The 23,560-nt window shown below is 41.2% G+C and overlaps 1 protein-coding gene across 1 annotated transcript in view; it reads right to left on the bottom strand.

Moving 5' to 3' along the window:
• The window catches only part of usp9 (ubiquitin specific peptidase 9), a 78,350-nt gene that overhangs the window by 17,969 nt on the left and 36,821 nt on the right, over positions 1-23,560 (bottom strand). The window contains exons 13-37 of the mRNA XM_034186148.1: positions 22,110-22,246; positions 20,651-20,784; positions 20,450-20,540; positions 20,036-20,149; positions 19,701-19,929; positions 19,383-19,478; positions 19,003-19,214; positions 15,769-16,009; positions 14,591-14,740; positions 14,224-14,344; positions 14,023-14,153; positions 12,945-13,223; positions 12,670-12,795; positions 12,293-12,379; positions 10,395-10,532; positions 8,902-9,068; positions 8,675-8,783; positions 7,508-7,654; positions 7,203-7,349; positions 6,891-7,098; positions 6,553-6,773; positions 5,361-5,548; positions 5,106-5,279; positions 4,883-5,024; positions 720-1,476 (exon numbers count right to left, since the gene is read on the bottom strand). Of these exons, the coding sequence (XP_034042039.1) occupies positions 720-1,476; positions 4,883-5,024; positions 5,106-5,279; positions 5,361-5,548; positions 6,553-6,773; positions 6,891-7,098; positions 7,203-7,349; positions 7,508-7,654; positions 8,675-8,783; positions 8,902-9,068; positions 10,395-10,532; positions 12,293-12,379; positions 12,670-12,795; positions 12,945-13,223; positions 14,023-14,153; positions 14,224-14,344; positions 14,591-14,740; positions 15,769-16,009; positions 19,003-19,214; positions 19,383-19,478; positions 19,701-19,929; positions 20,036-20,149; positions 20,450-20,540; positions 20,651-20,784; positions 22,110-22,246 (4,546 nt within the window). The remainder of the gene's footprint in view (positions 1-719; positions 1,477-4,882; positions 5,025-5,105; positions 5,280-5,360; positions 5,549-6,552; positions 6,774-6,890; positions 7,099-7,202; positions 7,350-7,507; positions 7,655-8,674; positions 8,784-8,901; positions 9,069-10,394; positions 10,533-12,292; positions 12,380-12,669; positions 12,796-12,944; positions 13,224-14,022; positions 14,154-14,223; positions 14,345-14,590; positions 14,741-15,768; positions 16,010-19,002; positions 19,215-19,382; positions 19,479-19,700; positions 19,930-20,035; positions 20,150-20,449; positions 20,541-20,650; positions 20,785-22,109; positions 22,247-23,560) is intronic.

The raw sequence follows: 23,560 nt of genomic DNA on the forward strand, positions 1-23,560 counted from the left end.
CAGAACTTTTGCATGTGGTCCTAAATGAAAATAGGGTGTCAATGTTGCAATATTTTGGGCAAGTTTTTTTTCTTCTTTAAATTAAGTTACAATATGAAGAGTATCAGTGGAAAAAAGCCTATAAAAGTCAAAAAGTAATTTAAAGAAACAAACAAAGCAGATTTATACTGATAACTTTTTTCAAGATGATAAGGGTGTCTACATCGTCTGGTAAGAGGGAAACAATAACACTAGCTTTATATTGTGCTTGCAGGATAAATACATTAGTCCTCCTGAGCAGGCACATCACTTGGGAAGAGTCAGGTAAAGTAGATTATACCCTCTCCAGGACCTCAGTGAGATCATGACAGCATGGGGAAAAAGGGGGAATGCAGTGCACACACTCCTTTCACAACTCCTGATATTTCAGAGTGATGACTTCCATGCTTGGACCCAGACGTGCCAAGTTGCAGCTCATGTATAAAGTCTATAGGCAGCAGAGGCTGTCAGCTTCTAAAGGCTCTATTCACACTTTCTCACTGCAACTCTGCATGAAGTCACAGTGACAACAAACCTGTATTTCACACAGTTATATAAACTTTGCAATTAATCTGTGGTTCACGTGTGTGAACTGTGGGGGTGGGTTTTAAGCAGCTAACCTACATTTGTATTGTTGAGATGTAACAAAAATCACTGCTTGGAAAAGAAAATTCACACTCAGTAACATTCCTTATGCATACCTGGAGGAGGGTTTAAATAGACACTGTTACAGGTCAGGAGTTTCTTAATGAATTGGAAATATTCCAGGCTGTATTGCATTCGGTTGTGCATGAACTGGACGTTCTGCTTGCGAACGCTGCACTCTATCACACCGGGCATCTTGACCTGGTGCGGCTTGGTGGACGAGATAGTCAGCTCCGAGATGTATTTGACGAGCTCGCTGTCCTTGTTCAAAGAGTCCATGCGCTCATAAAAGAGGATGTAGGCGTTCCACCAGCGCTTCTGCCGCCGGTATGACATCCTTTTCATCATATGGTCAAACACCTCACCCATGTACTCCCCACCGAAGCACTGGTTCTTCATCTCCTCCTCATCGTCCATTTTACACTCAGTCACATCACCGTCATCAAACTTATACCAACGGTTCTTCTCGCCGTCACCCCCGTTCCTCTGGATTATGTAGGAGTAGTAGTGTCCTCCACTTGCCTGACCCGAGTGGACCAGCACCCCGACCAGACGGTATTTAGAGCTACCTGGAAGCGTGGGCTCAGAAGGCTCATTCTGTTGGATGACCTGGTTCTCCGGGTTCACATCATCCCCTTCTAGCTTGGCTACACCGGCTACTGTATACGGCTCCATGTCCAACTCCCTGGGAAACTCAAAGTAGTCATTGAACTTGATGGCACACTCCCTCTCCCAGTCATAGTCAAAGCGCTTCAACTGGATGGCGAGGACAGGTGGCAGCTTCTTAATCAGCAGGCGCTTCACTGTATCAACCTGACAAGCAGAACCAACACTACAGATTAGCAGTTATTTATTTTTAAAGTATATCAAAAGATAATGCAAGCAAGAAGAGGCAGCTATGTGGAATTAATTTATTTCACGAAGAAACATTTGGCAAATGGTTATCAGTTTTAAAAATAACATCTGCAGTGCATTTGTCAACGAAGCGTGAATGAAAATAAACAGAGGATGACTGATTATTCAGTCACAACATTGCACTGATGGACACACAAGAGATCCAGAAGTAAAATGGTGTATTTTCATACACATCCCGTCACTGCTGCATTCTTTGAGTGACATTAAGAGTCACGACCAAGATATACCACAAAACTGCAAATAATGGGTCAGTAATTCCTGCTTCAGAGTAACCATGTGAGGGGTTGGAGGTATGGAATAGCCTAGCTTAAATAATAAAGAATAAGAATGTGAGGCTTTGCCTTATTGCCTTGCAGACAGGAAGACACTGGGGAGGGCCGTGAGGGCAGCTGAGAAGATTATTAGGGACAGGCTGCCAAGCATTGGTGAACTGGCAGAACAGCGCTGCTTGTCCAGGGCAAGAAGGCTAATCAGGGACACTTCACATCCCTTTAACAAATCTGTTTTCACGCTGCCCTCAGGTAGACTGTACAGTAGCCTGAGGTGCAAAACACGCAGATTCAGGGACAGCTTTTACACAACTGCCGTAAGACAGTTAAATATAATTTCAGTTTTTCAATTTATTTTCATTTATATAGCGCCAAATCACAACAAGGTTGTATCAAGCCGCTTCACACAAGTAAGGCCTAACTTTACCGACCCCCAGAGCAACAGTGGTAAGGAAAAACTCCCTCTGAGGAAGAAACCTGAAGCAGACCAGACTCAAAGGGGTGACCCTCTGCTTGGGCCATGCTACAACAAAATCGATAGAAAGAACTGTGCAATATGGAATGTAGGAAATGTAATACATTGTAGCATCTGGTATCAACTCTATCCTTGTAGCATATTCATTTCTGCAATATCCCATGTCCTTTATTTATTGTATGTTGTCTATACACAGATACAGAGACTTATCGATATGGGGTTTTGTTAACCCTATTTATCACTATCACACACCTTGGACTGGTATTCTGTGCTTTTATCTATTTGTGCAGTGCTATTTTGTTGTGACAGCATCTATGATGTTTTTACTGAATGACAATAAAAACGAGTCTAAGTCTTATTGTACTGAGTAACATGTCAATGTTTCAAAGCATAAACCAGTGAAAAATTACAGCAGTCATAAATTCCAGGCTCGCTAAAGTGCACACGCCTACAACGTGTAATTATGAGGGTGGTAAATGTTTCCCAAATTTTTGTGTTATGATAAATTAATAAACTGTTGTGGCTTCACTTCCTTCTTGTAGATTAAACACAGTCGCATCAGTCACATGATCATCAGGAAACACCACTTGGACCATCACTATAACATAGTTTAGGAACAGCATTTAATTTAGTTTGATGTTGTTCAGTTGGACTTTGAATTTAGAAGTTATATGTAGGCGTAGCTAACTGGGTAGTTACCCAACAAGCCAGCAACTAAAACAAAACCAGAATGAGCAGGAAGCAACTAATTTTCAGACCATATTTTCTATACTATAAGTTACTTGTTTTTTTGTTTTTTTTTTACTTGTGTGGCTGGTCAGTCCTGTGATTTATATTTTGAACTGACATGAAAAAATACCGAATTATCTATGGCCACAAGATGGCATCATCCTCTTGTATATTGATCTGAATGAGGTGATGTCTGACCCACACACTGAAGCAGAAGGCGGCTCATTAGATGCACCATTAAACTTTATACCAACTGTTATCAGACAAGATGAAGATCTGAATGAGGATGGGCTGAACATTTGAGAATGAGTTGAATTAATGAACCATGCTCACAAACTGAAAGACCACACTCTGAACAAGAGCAATCAGATTTCTGACATTCACCAAACCATATCTGAATCACATCATCTATATATTAAAATTATTGGCGCATGCATGCTTTTAATATATAGATGATTTACCGCCCCCTGCTGGAATGGCATGTGAGTCCGGAATTTAAATATAATGTCCATTGTTCAGTGTTAGTTAATATCTGTAGCTTCTCTAAAAAAAAAAAATTACTCCTATCAATGTTCCATTTTGGCCCCAAAATACATAAGCATACAAAATGGCAAATGTCAGCTCTCTAAAGCCCCTGTCACAGTGGTGTATTCGTAGAGCTGCTCATTACAGCATATTGTCTACGCTGTAATGAGCAGCTCTCCGCCCACTTCACGTGGAGTTTTTTTTCTCAATACGCAGCAGTATGTTGAGGGCTATGCGCGTAGGATGGAAGAAATTAAACATGTTTAATTTTCTTCGGTGTACAGCACAGCATGGAGCCTTCACGCGAGTACACGCAGCGCCGTGCTACTGTCCGCTATTGTGAGCCCGCCCACGCTTCAACAAGGTACTGTACGCCACTTCACATGTCCCTCCGGGCTCCATTGTTTTTCTGGAGCTATAAATACTGTAAGATCGTTGCTTCACTTTATCATACTGGACTATTATATGAGGACTGTTTCACAGTGTTGTCGTTTCATAAAAGCGCTCTCTCTGTGAGAGACACACACACACACACACACACACACACACACACACACACACACACACACACAGACTACTTAAAATAAAAGCTCTCTCTCTCTCTGTGTGTGTGTCTCTCTAATCAGAGCTGACTCTTTAAAATAAACGCGCACTCGCTGCATGTCGGTGCGCTCATCAAACACCCTGATCGATCAGTCTGATCAAAGCTGTAAAGAGCTGAGACTCTAAAACTAACACGCACTCACTGCAAAAATAAATAAATAATAATAACGTTAAATGACTGTTTTTGAGCCGCACCACACTATGCAGTAGAGAACAGAGTGCACTTCCACAGAGGCAGAAAGCAGCACTGAACTGGTATAGCGGCATGGTACACGCGACTGTGTGCACATATTAAAATGCAACACACGCAGCTGCAAGTATGAACTAACACTGAAAAAGGCTGAGTACACGCGTATTTCGGGCGTATTTAAATGAAACAACGCTGCAATGAGCAGCTCTACGAATACGCCAATGTGACGGGGCTTAAAGTTTGTCTGGTCAAAACCATACATGCATGCAGAGGCCACATGGGTACTTTATATCTTTTTTTTTTTTTTTTTTAATTGCATAATGGAGGCAACTGTTCTTAGGTTTTTTGTTTGTTTTTATGTATATGTTTTGTTTGCAGATTTGCATCAATCTGCATTGCTTTTGTGTTAAACATCTTTCAGAATAATTTAAAGTCAGCTCTATTTCTCCAAGACATGCATTGAATATCATATTCTAACATTGGCCGAGAGTCAGAGGGGCTGTTAATCCTCACCTTTTTATTACATTTCTCACAGTGGTAGGCGTTGGCTCCCTCCAGTAGATCTCCTTTAACATACTGCTCCATGGAGTCTAACAGGTTCTGGTGGTTTCTAATATCTACATTGAGTGTTGTGAATGACTCCTCACATTCATACCTGACAACAAAAACAGCATAACTTCAGAAGAACCCAAAACCATTTCAAGTTCATCATTCTAAAGCTTTGGGCTGTCCTCACCTGTGGGGGCAACCCTGACAAATCTTCTGGTCTGCAAAGGACCCTCCCAGCACCTTGCTGAGCATAGCAGGGTGGCCCAGAGCTTTGAGAGCTTCATCAAGACTGTCTACCAAAGAGTTGAAGAACTCTAAAGCATCATGCTGCTCTCTCAAGTTAACTGGTTCACCCCATAACCTGAAGAGGATGGAAGAGTGGATAGCTAATGTAAACATACATAAGTCCTGAAAACTGGCTTCTTTAAACCATCTGAAATACCTGAACTGTTTCCAGAATCCTCTCGGGACATAGTACTGCAGTCGGGATGCAGCCAGATGACCAAAGATGACTTGTAGGTGACGCAGGACCCCGATGTTGTACTCTTTCCTATCCTCTGACTTACTGGAAGGCTTATCATCAAACTGATGATGGTAGCTGAACACCTCATCACGAGGATCCACGTTACTCTATGAAAATAACACAAAACTATTGACCCATCCACCCCATCATCCACAATGCCTTGGTTTGTTGAGCTTCAAAGATAAACAGAAATGAAAGTCTGGAGTTATTCTACATCAGCATGGATGCAAATTTAAATGTCTGTTTTGTTAGTCAACAAGATAGTGGAACAATATCTTTCCATTTTCCAATGCCCTACTCAATTTGAGCCATCAGTCTTCTGGGAAAACATGAACTGTGACACTGTACAAATGAAATCCCCAATACGTCTCTCATGGTAACACCTTGGTTCAAGTAAGAATTAGTCTGCTTTTCCTGTACAAACTGTAGTTAAGTCTTAGACAACAACTGGTCTCTTCATGTCACACCAAATTTCTCAAACAAACTTTCTCAGCATCTTTTTTTCATGCCAATATATTGCATCCTCACACATTTAAAGACATGTAGGTTAGGTGAATTGGAAACTCTGTAATTGCCCAGGTCTCCCAAGCAACAGAGATCTCAATCGAAACAGGACTAACCTGGTTAAATAAAGGTTAAATTAAAAGTAACTCTTCCACTTTTAATAAACTGCTGCATTGTTTGAGAGTTTTCTTTTTACAAAGTGGTACAGCCAAAATGTTACCTCACAGCACCCTTAATGCACATCTGCAAGTTTGTGGAGTTGTGAAAGAATGAAAAACACAGCCGAGGAAGTTGAGGAAAAATGTTTTTGAACAAAGTGCCAACACGTTTTGTGCTGGAAAGTCACAGAAAGGTTTGGCTCCAGCGCTGCCTTCAGCGCTGGCTCCTGGCAGCAGGACATAATCTTCTGTGTTAAGTCATACACAATATGAGCTAAAGAAACATTCTAAACTGCTGTGACATATTCAAGCTGTTCTGTAGGCTGACCTCAGGTCCAGGCCCTGCCTGCAGTGTCTCAGAGCCTGGAGCCCTTTTATGAGTCACTGGATGCTGAGAAAGGATGAAAACCTTCAATAGGAAGTGTTTTACAGCAGACTCTTAACAATACCTCATTCTCCTGCTTCTCGTCGCCTGACATGTCATCGTCCACGTCGGTGCCGGTGCCCTCAATGGCCAGGATGCCATTGCGTATGGGGGGAATCATGTACAGCTGTTGAATAACAGAGTTCATGTAACAGGTGGCACCGGCATTTTTCAGACCTACAAAACCTTTATTGGGCCGTGGTCCCACTGGAGGCAAATACTCCCACTCTGTCAGTGTCTCACAACCTATGGGGACAGAAGTACGACCACTTTATAATAGACTTATGAACGCATATGGTGGCTGTGACTTCCAAGAATTCACTGGAACGTGTGTGCGATTGTGTCAAAGTGAGGTCTTTGTACCTAAATAATACATGTCTGTCAAAGTGTCAACGATCTGCTTAAGGTTACGGACGCAACCGACAGCCAGAGCCACGAGTAGCTCAAAGCCGGCATTGATGGAAGCGGGAGTGCTGCACACTGGGATGGCCTGCTCTGTGGGGAAATCACCGCTCTTCATGTACTGAAGGTAAACATTCGATGCAGGGAAGATGAAGTCGTCGATCAGCTCCTAATGAGAAAAAAATAAAAATAAATAAGAACATGGTGATCGTCCTCCATCAGTAGACAGCAGAAGCAGCTGTCTGATTCATCCTTTTAGTTTGCAGCAGGTACCTTGATGAGGTTAGCTCCGCCCTTCTCACAGCCGATGTAATATTTCTTTTCTGGGGTCTGGAAAGCTAGAAGCTCCTTAGTGACACCAAGGTGGCCCTCCAGAATGGTCTCCTCCACACCAGTCTCCCCAATCCTCTTAACCTCATCCTACAAAAACAAGTGTATCGCTGACGCCGCCTCACATTCAACTATCTAGGCCAAACTACAGCTAAAACCCAATTCATTTTACTGGAGATATAAAAGTCAACAAAATGCCAAACTATTAAATAGAAACTATGAAGATAAAGCTGAGCGATGGGTTTTACCCTGATGCGTTTCAGCCAGTCGATCTCATTGTTGAGCAGCACCTCAGCATTTGGAAGGTTGATGTTGCTGTTATAGGCATAGTTGAGCAGATGTCTGAGCAAAGTGAAGTAATCCCCTGCATGTTTGGCTCGCTCCTTTGCTGTACTCTGCAGACCACATGAATTCAGAATATCTCAGATGTTTTTTTTTTCCCCTTTTCCTTTTTTTTTTTTGTTTTAAATATTTGGCCCAGTGGAGCTTTATTATATTACACAGCAGGAACTACTACAGGAACACAGAATGTCAAAGTAGTTCATGTTTCTTTTTTTTTTCTAAGTATGGAGGGCCAGAAGCTTGGTGATGCAACCTTCAGGCCGTGATGTCAGTGTGTAGCAACTCACCGGTTAAATATTACACAGTAAAAAATATTTTGTGAAAGCTTATCTAGGTATCAACCCAGCCTTAAAAGATGGAGTCCCCTTTGATTTTCCACAAAATAGCTGTTGAAAACTCATTACAATAAAGTACTTTTTATTTCTGGAGCATATCTCAACAATTACAGATAATAAGACTGCAGGTAATTTTATTGCTAGTAAAATTTTTATTTTTTTTAAATGGAGGATTACACAGCCAATATAGTTAATTTGATCTATGAGATTTTGTAAATAACATTCTGAAAATGAATTCCTAATATTCAAAATTTATGCTGCATTCAATGGAAACTCCATAACACACTATAAAACAATAAGAGAACATAAAGGACGCTCAAAAATTAATTTTAAAATAATAAAACTACAGATGAAAACACCAGAACCACAAATAACAAATGGCATTATTATGCCACAAAGAAAAGGTACTGGGCAGTCTTAAGTCTGACCTTCAATTCCTAAATAGAAACTGACTGCCTCACATCAAATGGCAAACTGTTCAACAAGGTTAGACAGACTCTGATGAAGTGAAACGATACCATCACCACCACAGAAACTTTATCATACTGTTTTTGTCACTGCATTTTAACCCACATTGGTCAAAATCCTAAATTAATTACAGACTACAGAAATTTTGGCCACACTGAAGAAGAAGAAGAAAAAAACAAAACAACGGACTACACATTTAACCAATCAACATATTTGATGTTTGAATTTCTGCTGGGGGAGATTTTGTAGGTATGAGACATAATGACTGACCCCGAGCACCGTGAAGAGGAGGGTGATGAAGAAGAGGAGGGGTCGATGACCCATACAGCACCTGGTCGCCATCAGAAAGAACTGCTCCTGGGCCATCTGACGCACAGACCTGTTACAGAAAGAATTTGGTGTACAGTCTGTGCTGTGAAAACTGACGGGTGAGGAGGATCTGTCCCTCAGTTCAGTCGTGTTTCAGACACTGATGGTGAGTAGTCTGGTTGACTTACTTGCTGTGACAGTGTAACAGCAGGTCTATGATGAAGGTCTGCCAAGCCTTCTCTTTACTGAGCGTGTCCAGAGCAGTGGGCATCAACGCAAAACACAGCGTCATCACCTCCAGGGCCTCACAGCACACCTGCTCATCCTCCCCGTCTGGCTCCTTTGCTGCATTTGTCTGACCAGAGAAAAAGAAAACAAGGAGGGTGGAGTAGTAAATTTCATTTTAGTCTTTTATTCTAAAAACAAGCCAACATCACTGCACAACACCAAAAATACTTTTCCAAGTCTTGTTTCATTAATAACAGGACGGAAACTGAATTTAGAATTGTTCCAAAAAGGAATGAGCTGTACCACATGAAAGCAAACCAATTATTAAATGACACGCATCTCGAGCCATCTATGACCTCCTCAGTGTCAACACGTCCTCAACCAGTTTATGAAAACGTAACAGTTTTCTGTGGTTTGCTGTCTACAGTTTTTCCTTCCTCTTTCTTTTATATTTTATGCAAACTGGGCACCGCAGTCTTGTTTGAGGGCAGGTGCTAAAGGGGTAAAATATGACGCATATGACATAATTTCTCTACTTCTGGGGGGAAAAAAAAACACGACATGCTCGCTGAGTTTTTGGGCAAAGTGAAAATGCCAAGAAAAAAAGTGACGATGCGGTGGAAACTGGACATGTGTTGCAGTTTGTTTATGACCTGGAGCTCAAACGTGTCAAGGCGGTCTTGCTAGCGAGAGGACACAGCTACTCTGGTTAGCTGTGCAGGCTATGGACACGCCGTCTCCCATTCGCCTCGTCTTCCTTTCTCCAGTGGAAACCGAGAACAAAAAAACCAACCACTTTTCGCGACTGCTTCGGTGATGGCAGCCAAAAACAAAACCGTACACCATTTTTCCGTGTTAAGTTATGCTGTGTATATATTGCACAACCGGACCGGCTGTCCCCATTTGTGGACAAATCCCGCAATATCACGCAGGGTTGAAATGAGACTGTGGTGCCCTACTGCACCTCAGCTTTTCTGTGCTGTCAAAGCACAAAGTGTGGTTCTTTTACTTGAAGAAAAAACACTAATATTCACTGGCAAAACACTAGATGGCTTTTATTGCAAAACAGCAACAGAAAATGCATTTCCTCATCACTGTGGTTTACGTCAGACTGTTCATTTATGGCTTTAAAAAAGATCCGGTTATCAGCAGCATCAGTATAAACACTGATGTGTAGGACTGTAAACAAAACCACTTCTACAGGAGCAAAAACACACTGACTGCACCTACGCACGGAACAGATTCACTCTCATTTTAAGGAGTTAATTCCTCCAAAAACAATTTCTCCCTTGTTAGTATAGATTTATATTCCTCCAACTGAGTATTCCTGTAAATATTTTAATGCATTACAGACAGTTTTACAACCAACAACACGGAAAGGGTCATTAAAAAAAACAAAAACACAAAAGCAATAATGTAAAGCAGCTGAACATACATATATTTTTTTTTTTACCTTCTCATAGATCTTGCTGACTTCTTCATTGGAACTGAAGACCAGCTGCACGGTCCCACAGCCTGACGCCCACACTATTTTCTGTATCGCCCGGATCACAGAAATATCTGGGATGTACTTGGATGCCTGGAAAAAGTTCTAGTAAAATAAGGCCACTAGTATTATTACATTATTCATTGGCACTCAACACAAACAGATCCTCGCCCAATGAAACTGTAATTCACTGAAAAAATATTGATTACAATCATAACTGTAACTGGTAGAGTGCTCACTGATAACTATTAAAGTGTTTTTTCCACCTGCTCATGCATCAAATCTGTTACACATCTCCACACTTATCCTGTTAAACAAATAAGTGAGCATAAAAATAAAGCTAATATTGCTAGATGCACTGGACCTGGGCTCGGGGAGCTGCGTTTCTTAAAGTAAAAAGAAGATCAGTACCGACACTAATCATTGATTTTTCAGGTCAGTGCAGGTCACAATTTATATTTCACTGGTCCAGCAAAGAAACTCAAGTCTGTTTGATGACCGTTTTGCAGTTAAGGTAAAAGATCTATGTATTTAGAGCTCAACCTGTTAGACAGGCACAAGCACTATTTATTTGTTTGGACACTGAAGTCAGTCATTAAAAATAAAAAAAATAAAAAATGTGGGTGAAATCTGGCTCCTCTGAAGCCAGATTAAAATCCACCCAGCATGCCTTAGTGGTTCAGAGCAAGAAAATCTGGGGGTTCGATTTCATCAATGCCCAGTTCCTTTTGTATGGCGTCTGTGTGGGTTTGATCCAGGCATGCCCACCATCAAAACAAGGTACGGTTCCTCAACCTGGAGCTGGTCCCCGGGCACTGGATTGTGTCTGCCCACTGTTCCTAGTGGTTAGTTTGTGGCCCAACTACAAATAGGATGGGAGAGAATAAATTGTCTGTATGTCAGATGACAAAGTTCTTTACTTTTTGACAGTGTTGCCAAAGTAACTTTGAAAAGTTACTGTATTACTTACTTTTTAATAGTTACTTCATTAGGAGCTTCATGCAATTACTTTATTAGAAGCTGCCGACAACTTGCAACTAATAAGTAATTTAGGCAACTAATAATCTAAATTGGGTACTCTCAAGATTGAGTAATCAGCAAAGTAACTCATCAGCAAAGTAACTAATAGTTACTTTTTTGAGTATGTAATCTTAAAAATAACCAAGTTAGATTATGAGTTACATTCAGCAGCTGCTGACAAGTTGTCTGCAGTTGCTAATGAAGTAAATGTATAAAGAAACTAAAATATAACTGTATAACAGTTTTTCAAAGCTACTTTGAACAGGTCTAAGTATAAGTAGAAGTAAATAATTTTATTGTATGTAACATAACCAAATAGTCAGAATATGACAATACCAACAGAACTGTATTTTTTCTGCCATTTTTATTTATGAAATTGAAATTTTACATTTATGCTTAAATTTGTTCTGGCAGCAGTTTTGTTTGACCGCAATCAAAAATTGGCACCGTTTCTGTGGTGTTCAGCAGGTCAGGATGATTTTTCCAACACACCTTGTGAAGGGGAGCCAATAAACCGGTAAAAGCTCCCGTTAATGTCTAACCCTGAACAGACAGAGGAGATGTGGACGCTGCAGCAGTGGACTGAATAGTTTCTATGCATGCCTTACAGCTTCTTAATCCAGTTTAAAGTTGTAGCTGGAGACTCACTGCAGTCCCCCTTTTCTGCCTTCACAGACATGAGGCCAAATACAAGTGAAAAAAAAATAAAACATTTTTGGCAACAGTGATTAAAAGTTAAACAACCATCAGTGGAATGCTCAGATATAAAAATGACATTTACAGCACTGTACTTTGCTAACTTTCATTTCCTGCCAACTCTAACATTTTAAACTGTGGTTACTTGCCTTGGTTAGCCCTGCCAAGGAGTTTATAGATCCAATCATGTCAGATGATTGATTGGATTCTTTGTCATCAGAATAACTGGTGGACATCTGAAATGTGGTGGAGGGGTGGGGCATGGGTCAAATAAGAACCTATTAAATTCTGGTGTGGGTCAGGATCCAGGAAATACTTTTCATTATAATGCATGGAATGACCTCAATAAGTAAATACACAGAAATACATTTGGCAGAAAAGCTGGAATATGGGGTGGGGATTACTCTCAACTTTGACTGCTCCTTTAGTAATCCATTTAAAACATTCACAATTTGCCAGCAGAACCTACTACAGAATACACTAATCTTATAAACCCCTATAAATCCATACACTCCTTTGTTTTTACCTCATCAGAAATCTGCTGGGCGAGGCGGATTGCTACATTGCGCAGCATGCACTCAGAGGCGGGGTTAGGGATGTTTTGCAGGGCACTCTGGAGGACGAGGGCCTGGTCATGGGTAGCCTGGTTAATCTGCAGGAAAATCAGTGCAGGTGACAGGGATTGGGAGGGGGAAGAAGAAGAAAAAAAGAACACGTCAAGGAAAAACAAGACAACTACTGAACCACAGCAGGAGCAGTTTGACGTATTTGTGCCTGTGTGAGTCGTTTGTGCGGTCTAACCGGTGAGACAGGAATATTCCCTTCGGAGTTCGGCTGGCAGGCCTCAGCCACGGCCTTCACGTGTCCAAAGCCGACCGCTGTGAGGAGGAGCTTGGCGATCTTTAATGCATTGAGGTAAGCACCTCGCCGTGTTTCCATGTCCGCTGACGGCAGGAAGTTATTTCTGGTGAGCATGCTCAGCACCAAGGGCAGACCGCCACTCTTCAGGAAATTGTACTGGAAGTCACTAGCATCCTCACCTAGAGTAGCACTGGCTGGCATCAGCAAGGCATAAACTACCTGAAATGTGGGCAAAAATAACATAAACCCTCCTACAAACCAACAGACCCAAGACAGAGCTCCTACTAAGAGACGTCAACCAGAAGCATATAACATTTCCTGTTCAACACAAATCAAATCTCAAAAGACTGATGAATGAGTCACGGTAGCTGAGACATTCATGCACTATTTAAATGTGTACACTAATTTAATTTATTTCATTTATATAGCGCCAAATCACAACAAAGTTGCCTCAAGGCGCTTCACACAACTAAGGTCTAACCTTACCAACCCCCAGAGCAAGAACACAGGCGACGGTGGTAAGGGAAAAACTCCCTCTGATGATTTGAGGAAGAAACCTCAAGCAGACCAGCCTCAAAGGGGTGACCCTCTGCTTGGGCCATGCTACCGACACAAATTACAAGACAATTCACAAAACCACTGATGACAATTTGCAGAGTAGCCTTCCCTCCATCCCAAAACTTACCTTTGTGTCTTCCTCAAGTACAGTCAGGTCCATAACTAACTGGACTAAACAGAAGGAATTTTTTTTTTGAATATAAATCATTTTATAACAAGTTTTATTTAAAGAAGTCAGGGGACTGATACATGAAAATCCGGAGCCCCTGTGGAAGGATTCCAGATTAAATGATGGTAAACTGTGGGTTTAACTCTGCAGTTATTCAGATGAACTCATAGCCTTGTATCAGATCTTGTGTGTGCATATACGGCAAGTGGTGATAGTTCATAATTTAACAAATACAATTTGCTGCAGCACAACGTCAACAATCATTCAGTCAATCGCAACATGTAGACGCACCTCAATGAGGTAAAGCACTTGTGAGGGTGAGGGGCCAAAGAAGCGCGAGTCCAGCGAAGGGCTGAGGCTGGTCTCCCCAAGTTTAGCATGATCTAGACACACGGCTCGCAGATTCTCCACCGTGGTGTTATCTAAAGAAAATGACATTACGCTATGTTCTCAAAAACAGATGAATAGGTGAGAACACAGATACGTGCATACCAGGAGGCATGAGTTTCATGAGAACACGTGCTCCGTCTCGTAGCAGAGGCATGTTGAGGTTGCAGCCCAGATCGGCCACCTGCCACAGGAAGGAGATGTACCGCAGGTGCAGCGACATGATCTGAGGAGGGGAGGGTGGGAGGTCAGAGAGCATTGCAACGCTGCTGCTTATCACACAGGAAATACTTTATCAGAACAGAAAAGGGAGCGTTTAAATGAAAGCAAGAATTTCAAAGCATACAAAAGATAGTTGTGAGGAAAATTATATGACAATAATTAATTTGACATATATACACACACACACACAAATATTTTACATCACTGCCAGCCCTTGTGAGCATGGGAATTATCTGTGCTGTAAACTCACCACACCGGGAAGACAGCTCTCCACTTCAGGATTGGGCCCGTCACTGTAGTGGTTGCCATGGTTACCAGGTGAGCCAGTGGATGAATCAGAGGAGCTGTCGGGGCTCGAGGGCATGTTGGCACTCACTTGAGTAAGCTTGGCTGTGATCAACTAGACAAAGAATTGCAGAGTTAGTGTAGACAGAATGAATTAATGGAGCAAAAAAGTAAACATAAAAACAAGTGACTGACTTTCAATCTCAATCTCAGAATCTAATCAAAAATTCATTCTTGTTTTATGTGCAAAATATGAGTTATGCCAGTTGCAAATACAACTCAGTGTTAAGAGCCTACAATGTCTTAACTGGCCATACCTGCCTTGATGGATGATGTGAGAAAAGACACAAATCAGGCTAATGGCTGAATGTCTGCTTTAGTCTGATCGTGTCAATGGTGTGAAGCGTTACAGTACAGATTATGGTGTGAATATCTCCCTTGTGACAACGCAGGCTTGCTGGTACTCAAATTACACACGGTGGTGTTGAACGATAACAACCAAGTATGAACCGAATGAACTGATGAGCTCTTTATTTGCAGCCTCGGGATTACTCGGCTGGGGGCAGGGGGGGTCACACAAACAAACACACTGCCCAACATTTGTGGATTCTAACTCTTAGCATTTTGTTTTACCCAACTTTGCTTTTAATAAATATTAAACGGCCATTTGTAGTAATCGCCACAAAGTAATATCAGTGCAAATTGACATGTGAGGCTACTATAAAAACACCCTTTAATAAAGGAATTCACTGATAACACTGGATTTATGCAGCAGCAGGTTTAGGTGACTTTACAGGAACTAGTACAACTGTAAACTGTGAAACATGGAGGTGAGATATTTGACAATATGCCATGAGTGACGTACAAAACATGTAAAATGTTTATGCATGTTGTGAAACTTTGCAGCGATCCTCTGACTGCACAGGCTGAGTTCTCAATGTTGAAATAATTTTCACACATCTGGTTTAAAGTCAGTAAAAACTAAATCATCAACACTGACTGCTTGTAACAGAGTCTTAACATGGAGATTCTGTTCAAAAGGCACCAGAATTCAGTGAATCTGACATTACAGCCTCTTACTATCAGAAGAAAATTACTATTAATTACACTTTAAAAACTTCAAAATAAAAATAGCAATTTCACCGTTTTGTCCTTCAAGTTGAGCTGTCCAATCAGTTTCCGGTCATCTGCTGGATCGACGACTTCGCCACCGATAAAGAGCTCTATCTTTGTGTGTGCAGCATTAGCTTTGATGCGGTTAAGGATCCCACGTCGAACGGAGCCAATTGTGTCATTGGTGTGTGACCAGATATCCAGGTCGTCTACCTGACGGCCCTGGTTGGGAAAGCGCACGATCAGAGTGATATGCTTCCCCCGGAAAGCTCTGCAAAAACAAAGTGTAAAGAGCAGTGGAATGTTACAGAATCAGTTCAGACATCCATGAAGGGTTTGATGTTGACAAATGACGCCAACAATATGAGACTGGAATGTGTACAAAGTATTCAGTGTCATGTAACCTCACATATACTGTAAAATCTAACACTAGAACGCTGACCTGTGGGGAACCACCGGCTCTACGACCCCTGGCAATAATTATGGAATCGCCGGCCTCGGAGGATGTTCATTCAGTTTAATTTTGTAGAAAAAAAAGCAGATCACAGACATGACACAAAACTAAAGTCATTTCAAATAGCAACTTTCTGGCTTTAAGAAACACTATAAGAAAAAAATAAATAAATTGTGGCAGTCAGTAACGGTTACTTTTTTAGACCAAGCAGAGGGAAAAAAATATGGACTCACTCAATTCTGAGGAAAACATTATGGAATCACCCTGTAAATTTTCATCCCCAAAACTAACATCTACATCAAATCAGATCTGCTCGTTAGTCTGCATCTAAAAAGGAGTGATCACACCTTGGAGAGCTGTTGCACCAAGTGAACTGAGATGAATCATGGCTCCAACACAAGAGATGTCAAGTGAAACAAAGGAGAGGATTATCAAACTCTTAAAAGAGGGTAAATCATCACGCAATGTTGCAAAAGATGTTGGTTGTTTGCAGTCAGCTGTGTCTAAACTCTGGACCAAATACAAACAACATGGGAAGGTTGTTAAAGGCAAACATACTGGTAGACCAAGGAAGACGTCAAAGCATCAAGAAAGACAACTTAAGACAACATATGTCTCAAAAATCGAAAATGCACAACAAAACAAATGAGGAACGAATGGGAGGAAACTGGAGTCAACGTCTGTGACCGAACTGTAAGAAACCGCCTAAAGGAAATGGGATTTACATACAGAAAAGCTAAACGAAAGCCATCATTAACACCTAAACAGAAAAAAACAAGGTTACAATGGGCTAAGGAAAAGCAATCGTGGACTGTGGATGACTGGATGAAAGTCATATTCAGTGATGAATCTCGAATCTGCATTGGGCAAGGTGATGATGCTGGAACTTTTGTTTGGTGCCGTTCCAATGAGATTTATAAAGATGACTGCCTGAAGAGAACATGTAAATTTCCACAGTCGATGATATGGGGCTGCATGTCAGGTAAAGGCACTGGGGAGATGGCTGTCATTACATCATCAATAAATGCACAAGTTTACGTTGATATTTTGGACACTTTTCTTATCCCATCAATTGAAAGGATGTTTGGGGATGATGAAATCATTTTTCAAGATAATGCATCTTGCCATAGAGCAAAAACTGTGAAAACATTCCTTGCAAAAAGACACATAGGGTCAATGTCATGGCCTGCAAATAGTCCAGATCTTAATCCAGTTGAAAATCTTTGGTGGAAGTTGAAGAAAATGGTCCATGACAAGGCTCCAACCTGCAAAGCTGATCTGGCAACAGCAATCAGAGAAAGTTGGAGCCAGATTGATGAAGAGTACTGTTTGTCACTCATTAAGTCCATGCCTCAGAAACTGCAAGCTGTTATAAAAGCCAAAGGTGGTGCAACAAAATACTAGTGATGTGTTAGAGCGTTCTTTTGTTTTTCATGATTCCATAATTTTTTCCTCAGAATTGAGTGATTCCATATTTTTTCCCCTCTGCTTGGTCTAAAAAAGTACCCGTTACTGACTGCCACAATTTTTTTTCCTGATTTCTTACAGTGTTTCTTAAAGCCAGAAAGTTGCCATTTGAAATGACTTTAGTTTTGTGTCATGTCTGTGATCTGCTTTTTTCTACAAAATTAAACAACTGAATGAACATCCTCCGAGGCCGGTGATTCCATAATTTTTGCCAGGGGTTGTACATGAAGAATGCGCATGGGTCGTCTTGAACCAGAAACCTTCTGGATTTCAGTGCTATCTAACATTACAGAGTAAAGGTGTAGTCACACAGTGTCCAGTGGCAAAAAATAAACAAAAAACGGTCCAGTCCCTTGGTCTCAGGTGGAATGAGTGGACAAACACAGAATGCAATGCAAGTGCACCTCGGGACACAAACAACAGATAATGAAGGGCTAAAACTAATGTGTACCAGATATTCACTGGCAAGCTACAAACAAACAGGACAAAACTGTAGACAAACGTGTAACCACCAGATAAGATCTCAATCTGATGTCCGCTCAAAGTTTTGAGCACACAAAAAAACTTTCCGATGGATATCAGCTGACAAGGAACGCAGTTAATGAATGAGTAAAGGACTCGTACATAACAAAATCGGACATGAACTGATATCAAACTTTCATACCCATTACCCATACGTTTCCTCACTTAGTCACAGTGTGACTTTGACTTAACAGAACAACTTGGAAAATGACGCTGCAGCAGTGTGACAGTAACACCTGACAAATCTTACTCACGACAGCTCGTTTTTGCTCTCTTTAATTTGTTGCAGACACCTCATCTACCTATTTCTGTCATTAAAAAATTAAAAAAAAGACTCCTGAAGGACAGGACAAGAATGCATAATCTGTACTGCTCTCACAAAGTTTAGAGTTTAAAACGTAAGTATACCCATCCCACCAACATAATTGGTATGTTAATTATTTGTTTGAGGATTTGATGGAACACAAACTAGTGCAGCACCAACATAATGTGAAAGAGAACGGGCAGGCAACAATCTGTACCTTTCTCATCCATTACAGTTTGACTGGGGATTACCACTAGGTTTGTTTGAGATTACTGGATACCAGGTTTGGATCTGATCTCTCTCATTTCCAATCATGAAGTTGAGCTCTGAGAAGTTTGGGATCATCCACAAGTAGAAAATTCCTACATTAAGAAACCTAATGTGGAAATGTGAAATCTCTGCAGCCACTGGGTACATTGATTCTGTAAATGTAACCAGTCACATGTAAGGAAAAACTTGTGTAAGATGGTGGAAAAGTGTGAAACAGTTATGTTAATTATCAATAAGGTGAATGTACCTCGACATAGGTAGTATAGTCCTCTCCTCGTGGTAGTCGCTGTCACACTCATTGATGTACTCTTTGAGCACAGTAAGAACTCGCACCATGCGGATGGCCTCCTGACGGGCGCAGTTGATGCTGTCTTTGTCTCCGTCCAACACGCACAGCGTGTCATAGGAGGCCTTCAGACGGTCAAAACAGGACTGGATAAAGTCTTCATGGATTTCTACCTACAAGGAGAAACAACACGGACACCTTGAAGACAGCCATCTTATCACCCCAGATGACTTCAAACTGTTATAAATTACCCTCAAAGACAATTTCTTAGCAGATAAATAAAAATGATAAAGATTGGGATCTTAAAATATTTTGGTAGGGGGATAGAACAGCCCCAGCACCTGATTGACTTGTAGTTTTGGTCCGAGGTTGGTGTAGATCTCTTTCAGCAGGTCTATAGCTCGACTGGCAATGTCATCACTTCCTTGAATTACCACCTAGAAGGATGAGAACACGATAAAACTCAAATTTTGCCAGTATCAATTTCTAGCAAATCGACTTGGAAACTACTATGTCAAAGTAGTACAAGACCATTCTGCTCTGATACAACAGAAACAGCTGTTAATCCTTTCAATCAATTATTGTTTACAAATCTGCTATGAAAGTACATATCATAAAAAGGTAAAACAAAAGCTCAATTTGTTGCAACGCAATCTCACCCTCCAGAGGTAGTCTAGTCCTATAAGCTCCAGGTCATCCATCATGTACGCACGGCGCTTGGCTACCAACTTGCCCTCCCTGCAGTTGACAGCCTTGAAGAATCTCTCAAAGCACTTCATACCATTCTCTGTCAGCAGTGACGGGTCCAGCTGCAGAACATTGTTCTCAAAGAAGTCCTTATTGATGTCTGGGTCGAGGTCTGGCTCATCACCCATCAGTTTGGAGTACCTAAGGGGAGCCACGTTCGTAGTAAGACCGCTGTCCCGACAGAAATGCCTTCCTATTAAATCAAAACTGAGGGGAATTAAGTCAAATCCAAGGTAACGACAGATACCATTTGAAGCAGGCCTCACGGTCACAGAGAAATACCGCATTCTCAGCCAGACATTTCCAGATCTGCTTGGCCTGAGGGGCACACAGCCACAGCTGGCCATCCTTCAGCAGGAACCTGACAAAAAGCTCAACATCAGCAACCATGTAGCAAAAGTTAGAAAAACATCCTAGAGGGTCAAACATTGGATTCTACACTTGCAGAGTTTTTGGGGATTTTTTTTTTTTTTTTTAAGCAGAGTGATGACAAGAAGGTCACAGGTTCAATTCCCCAATAAGACAGGAAAATCTCTAAGATGCCCTTGAGCATGGTCCCCGTTCTCAAATTGCTTGTGGTGATCAATCAACACTTCGCTTCATTTTATGTACCCATCATGTAGTTAGACTTTTGCAAATATGAGACAAAGTAAAGTGGTACCTCAGAAAGTTAAGTCGCTCCTGCACTTCCTGGACATGGCTGTAGCGGCTCCCTGGCCTAACTGTCTGGGGGTCAAACTCTGTGTGCTCTTCTGTAAACACGTATATATATCCAGTCAGAAAGTGCAAAGTCCATCAAGCTGTCCAATACAATGAAAGGCTAAAGTAATGCAGGCTGCTGCTGCAGGCTCTGACACTGTACCTTTGGAGAACTGCCTCATGGTCTCCATGTACGCAGAGAGGTTCTCAGCCACCAACGTGACCAGAGCATGGTTATGTTGCAGCTGATTGATCAGGTCATGGCGGTAGAACACATGAGGACTTCTCTGGGTTTGACTAAAGTGAGAACAAGAAGAGCAATAGATTTTTTTGTGGGGGGGGGGGGGGGGGGAGGAGAATGATAATAATGATGCATTATACAGAGAGAAAGAAGAAAGACTGAGGAACAAATCTGATTATTTCAAAAATCTAATAAAATAACATTTTGAATCAAGCTAAATCTGAGTGATTTTTCTTGTCCTGAAGAATTATTTCACACACCTGATTAAAAAGAAGATAATATGGTTATGTCGCTCCAGTCCAGATCACAGAGATACAAAGCAAGGAAGAGATATAAGTATGTGAAATCATTTATTTTCTGCCACTTATCTGGGTGATGGTGGCTGCAGACAGCAGCTCATCCCATACGTACCTATTCCTAACCAGGCCCTCTAACTCCTTCTGAGGGATCCCCAGATGTTAACAAGCCAGATGGGAGATGTAATCCCTCCAGCGTGTCATGGGTCTTCCCTAGGGCCTCCTCCCAGTTGTATGTGCCTGGAAAACCTCCCCAGGGAGATGGCCAGGTGGCATCATTAACAGATGGCCTAACCACCTCAGCTGTCTCCTTTCCAGCCTAGATATTCAAGCTTCTCTCCATGTACTTGAGTTTCACTTCAGAACCTTGTTGTTTCAGTCATTACCCAAACCTCAGGGTTATAAGTGAAGATAGAACCATAAACTGAGAACCTCACCTTCTGGCTCAGCTCTTTCTTCAACACAACAGCCTGGTACAGACATCTGCAAAAAGTCAGGTGGAGCCCAACCAGTCTATCAATCTCAAGCTTCATCTTAGTCCCCACTTGTGAACAAGTTCTATGTCTATCAACCTGGCAAAGGTTTTTAGGGGGAGGCTGAGGAGTGCAATTCTCTAGAACTTCAGTCCCCCTTTTTAAAACTATGGGAACCATCACACTTGTTTGCCAATCCAGAGGCTTATGCAACACTGCACAGACAGGGAAAAATCTCATCCACTCCCGCTGACTTCCCACTGCGACTTGACTACTCAACTTTGTTCTTGCACATGGTGAGAATGTTTTGATTGTAAACATGTTTGCCTGGGTGCAGTAAGTCTCAAAGCACTGTTTTGTAATCCCATCATCACAATTTTGAAACAAATTCACAGCATATGGATCAAATCACTGAATATCAGTGTTGGATTCTAGTGTTTAGTCACAACACGGTTTTTCTTTGCATCCAATATGGTGGATATCCCCTGGTCTAACTGGTGCATTCTTCTTATTCTAGTCGGTAACACTTCGTGAAACTATGTTTTCAGAACTTTATCCACTGGTACAGAGTCTGACTGTCGTATCAAAGAAAGAAACTTTGGATGACATTACCTAAGGTTCTGAGGTGCTTCACCAAAAAGGCTGCAGATTTCTCTGATCTGCTTCAGGGCAGGAATGACCCATTTGTCATTGGTTCGTAGCTCTTCTATGAAGCGATCTATCCACTGGATTTTCTGCGTGTCTCTGTCCTGTGAGTCAACACAAAGCAAGGTCGAGATTCAGTGCGGTCACAAGCTGAAATGATTGATTACATGTAGATCGACTGAAAGTGATCATCAACCAGTTTGATAACCCAGTTATTCTTTAAAAATAAACTAATCCTGTCCAAGCTTCTCAAATGTGACAACTTGTAGATTTAATTTGTTTTGAGTGATTTTTCCATGAAGTAGTTTGCGCAACAAGATAAGCCTCCACTCTAAAGACATGTCTGTTCATAATAACTTATTATTAGCTTTATTTTGTGGTCATGTCCTTGTTGGGCTGTCTCTTGACTGAATTCAATTAAGTTCCTCTTGGGTAAGGACTCTTGTCTTGTCAACTCTAATTTTGCCTAGTGTTAGGCTCCTCTGCATGACGAGCATTTCAAACTGATTTTTATTAGACTAGTGCAGTGCCTGTTGGAAGTTTGTATTGTTATAGAAAATTGGGAGCTTAAATAAATTTTTCACGGATGGTCGTATGAGGCTGTGTTTGAAGGTGGGATGTACAAAGAGGTGTATTTGCTCTTATATAGTTTTAACAGACAACGTGTATGTTAGTTAAGACATGGTTGACATTGAGATACACAAATACAGTTATTTTAAGGAAAAGACTGACATTCATCCAACATGGTCAGACATATATTCACACACAAATAGGAAGGAATAAACACAGCTAGTGTACATTAATTACAAACATATGGATGTGAATACGGTAGTTATTGATAATGTTGAGTCGGGGACATTTAGGTTTGTTGTGAAAATAACTATTGCATTTTCATAAATTTTGGCTTTTAGCAAGGACACTGTAGGTAGCTGAACCCCATTCCACTAATGTTAAAGTACCACTACCACTTTTGCTTTTCTGGCCATTGGGAAAAAGGAAAAACAGTAATGCAACAGCATGATCTGCAGACAGTTTAGACGTAAGGTCAAGTGGGAGGTGGAAATGTTGGCTTTTTAAATACTTGGAAGAACACTGGACTCATCGATAGGATTTAATATTGCTATAACAGACTGATGCAGAAGGTGGCAGCAATGCAACAATAAGGATGCTGTCTGCTGTTATCCACCATCGAAGGAGAGGTGCGCTTCATCTGTTCATGGGGTATGACGGATCGCATTTCAGCATTTACAAAATGCCACAAAAAACAAAATTCAAACATTAAATAAAAGTACTTAATTTACTCATATTTGCGGTCAGTCTGGGTAAATCATAAATCATCATAATAATGTTAGCCAATTAAACTGGTGCACTAACACTACATAGAAGAAGAGAGGGTGCACTTGATTTTATTCACAGGT

Source organism: Thalassophryne amazonica, chromosome 14 (assembly GCF_902500255.1).
Source record: "Thalassophryne amazonica chromosome 14, fThaAma1.1, whole genome shotgun sequence".
Lineage (NCBI taxonomy): Eukaryota > Metazoa > Chordata > Actinopteri > Batrachoidiformes > Batrachoididae > Thalassophryne > Thalassophryne amazonica.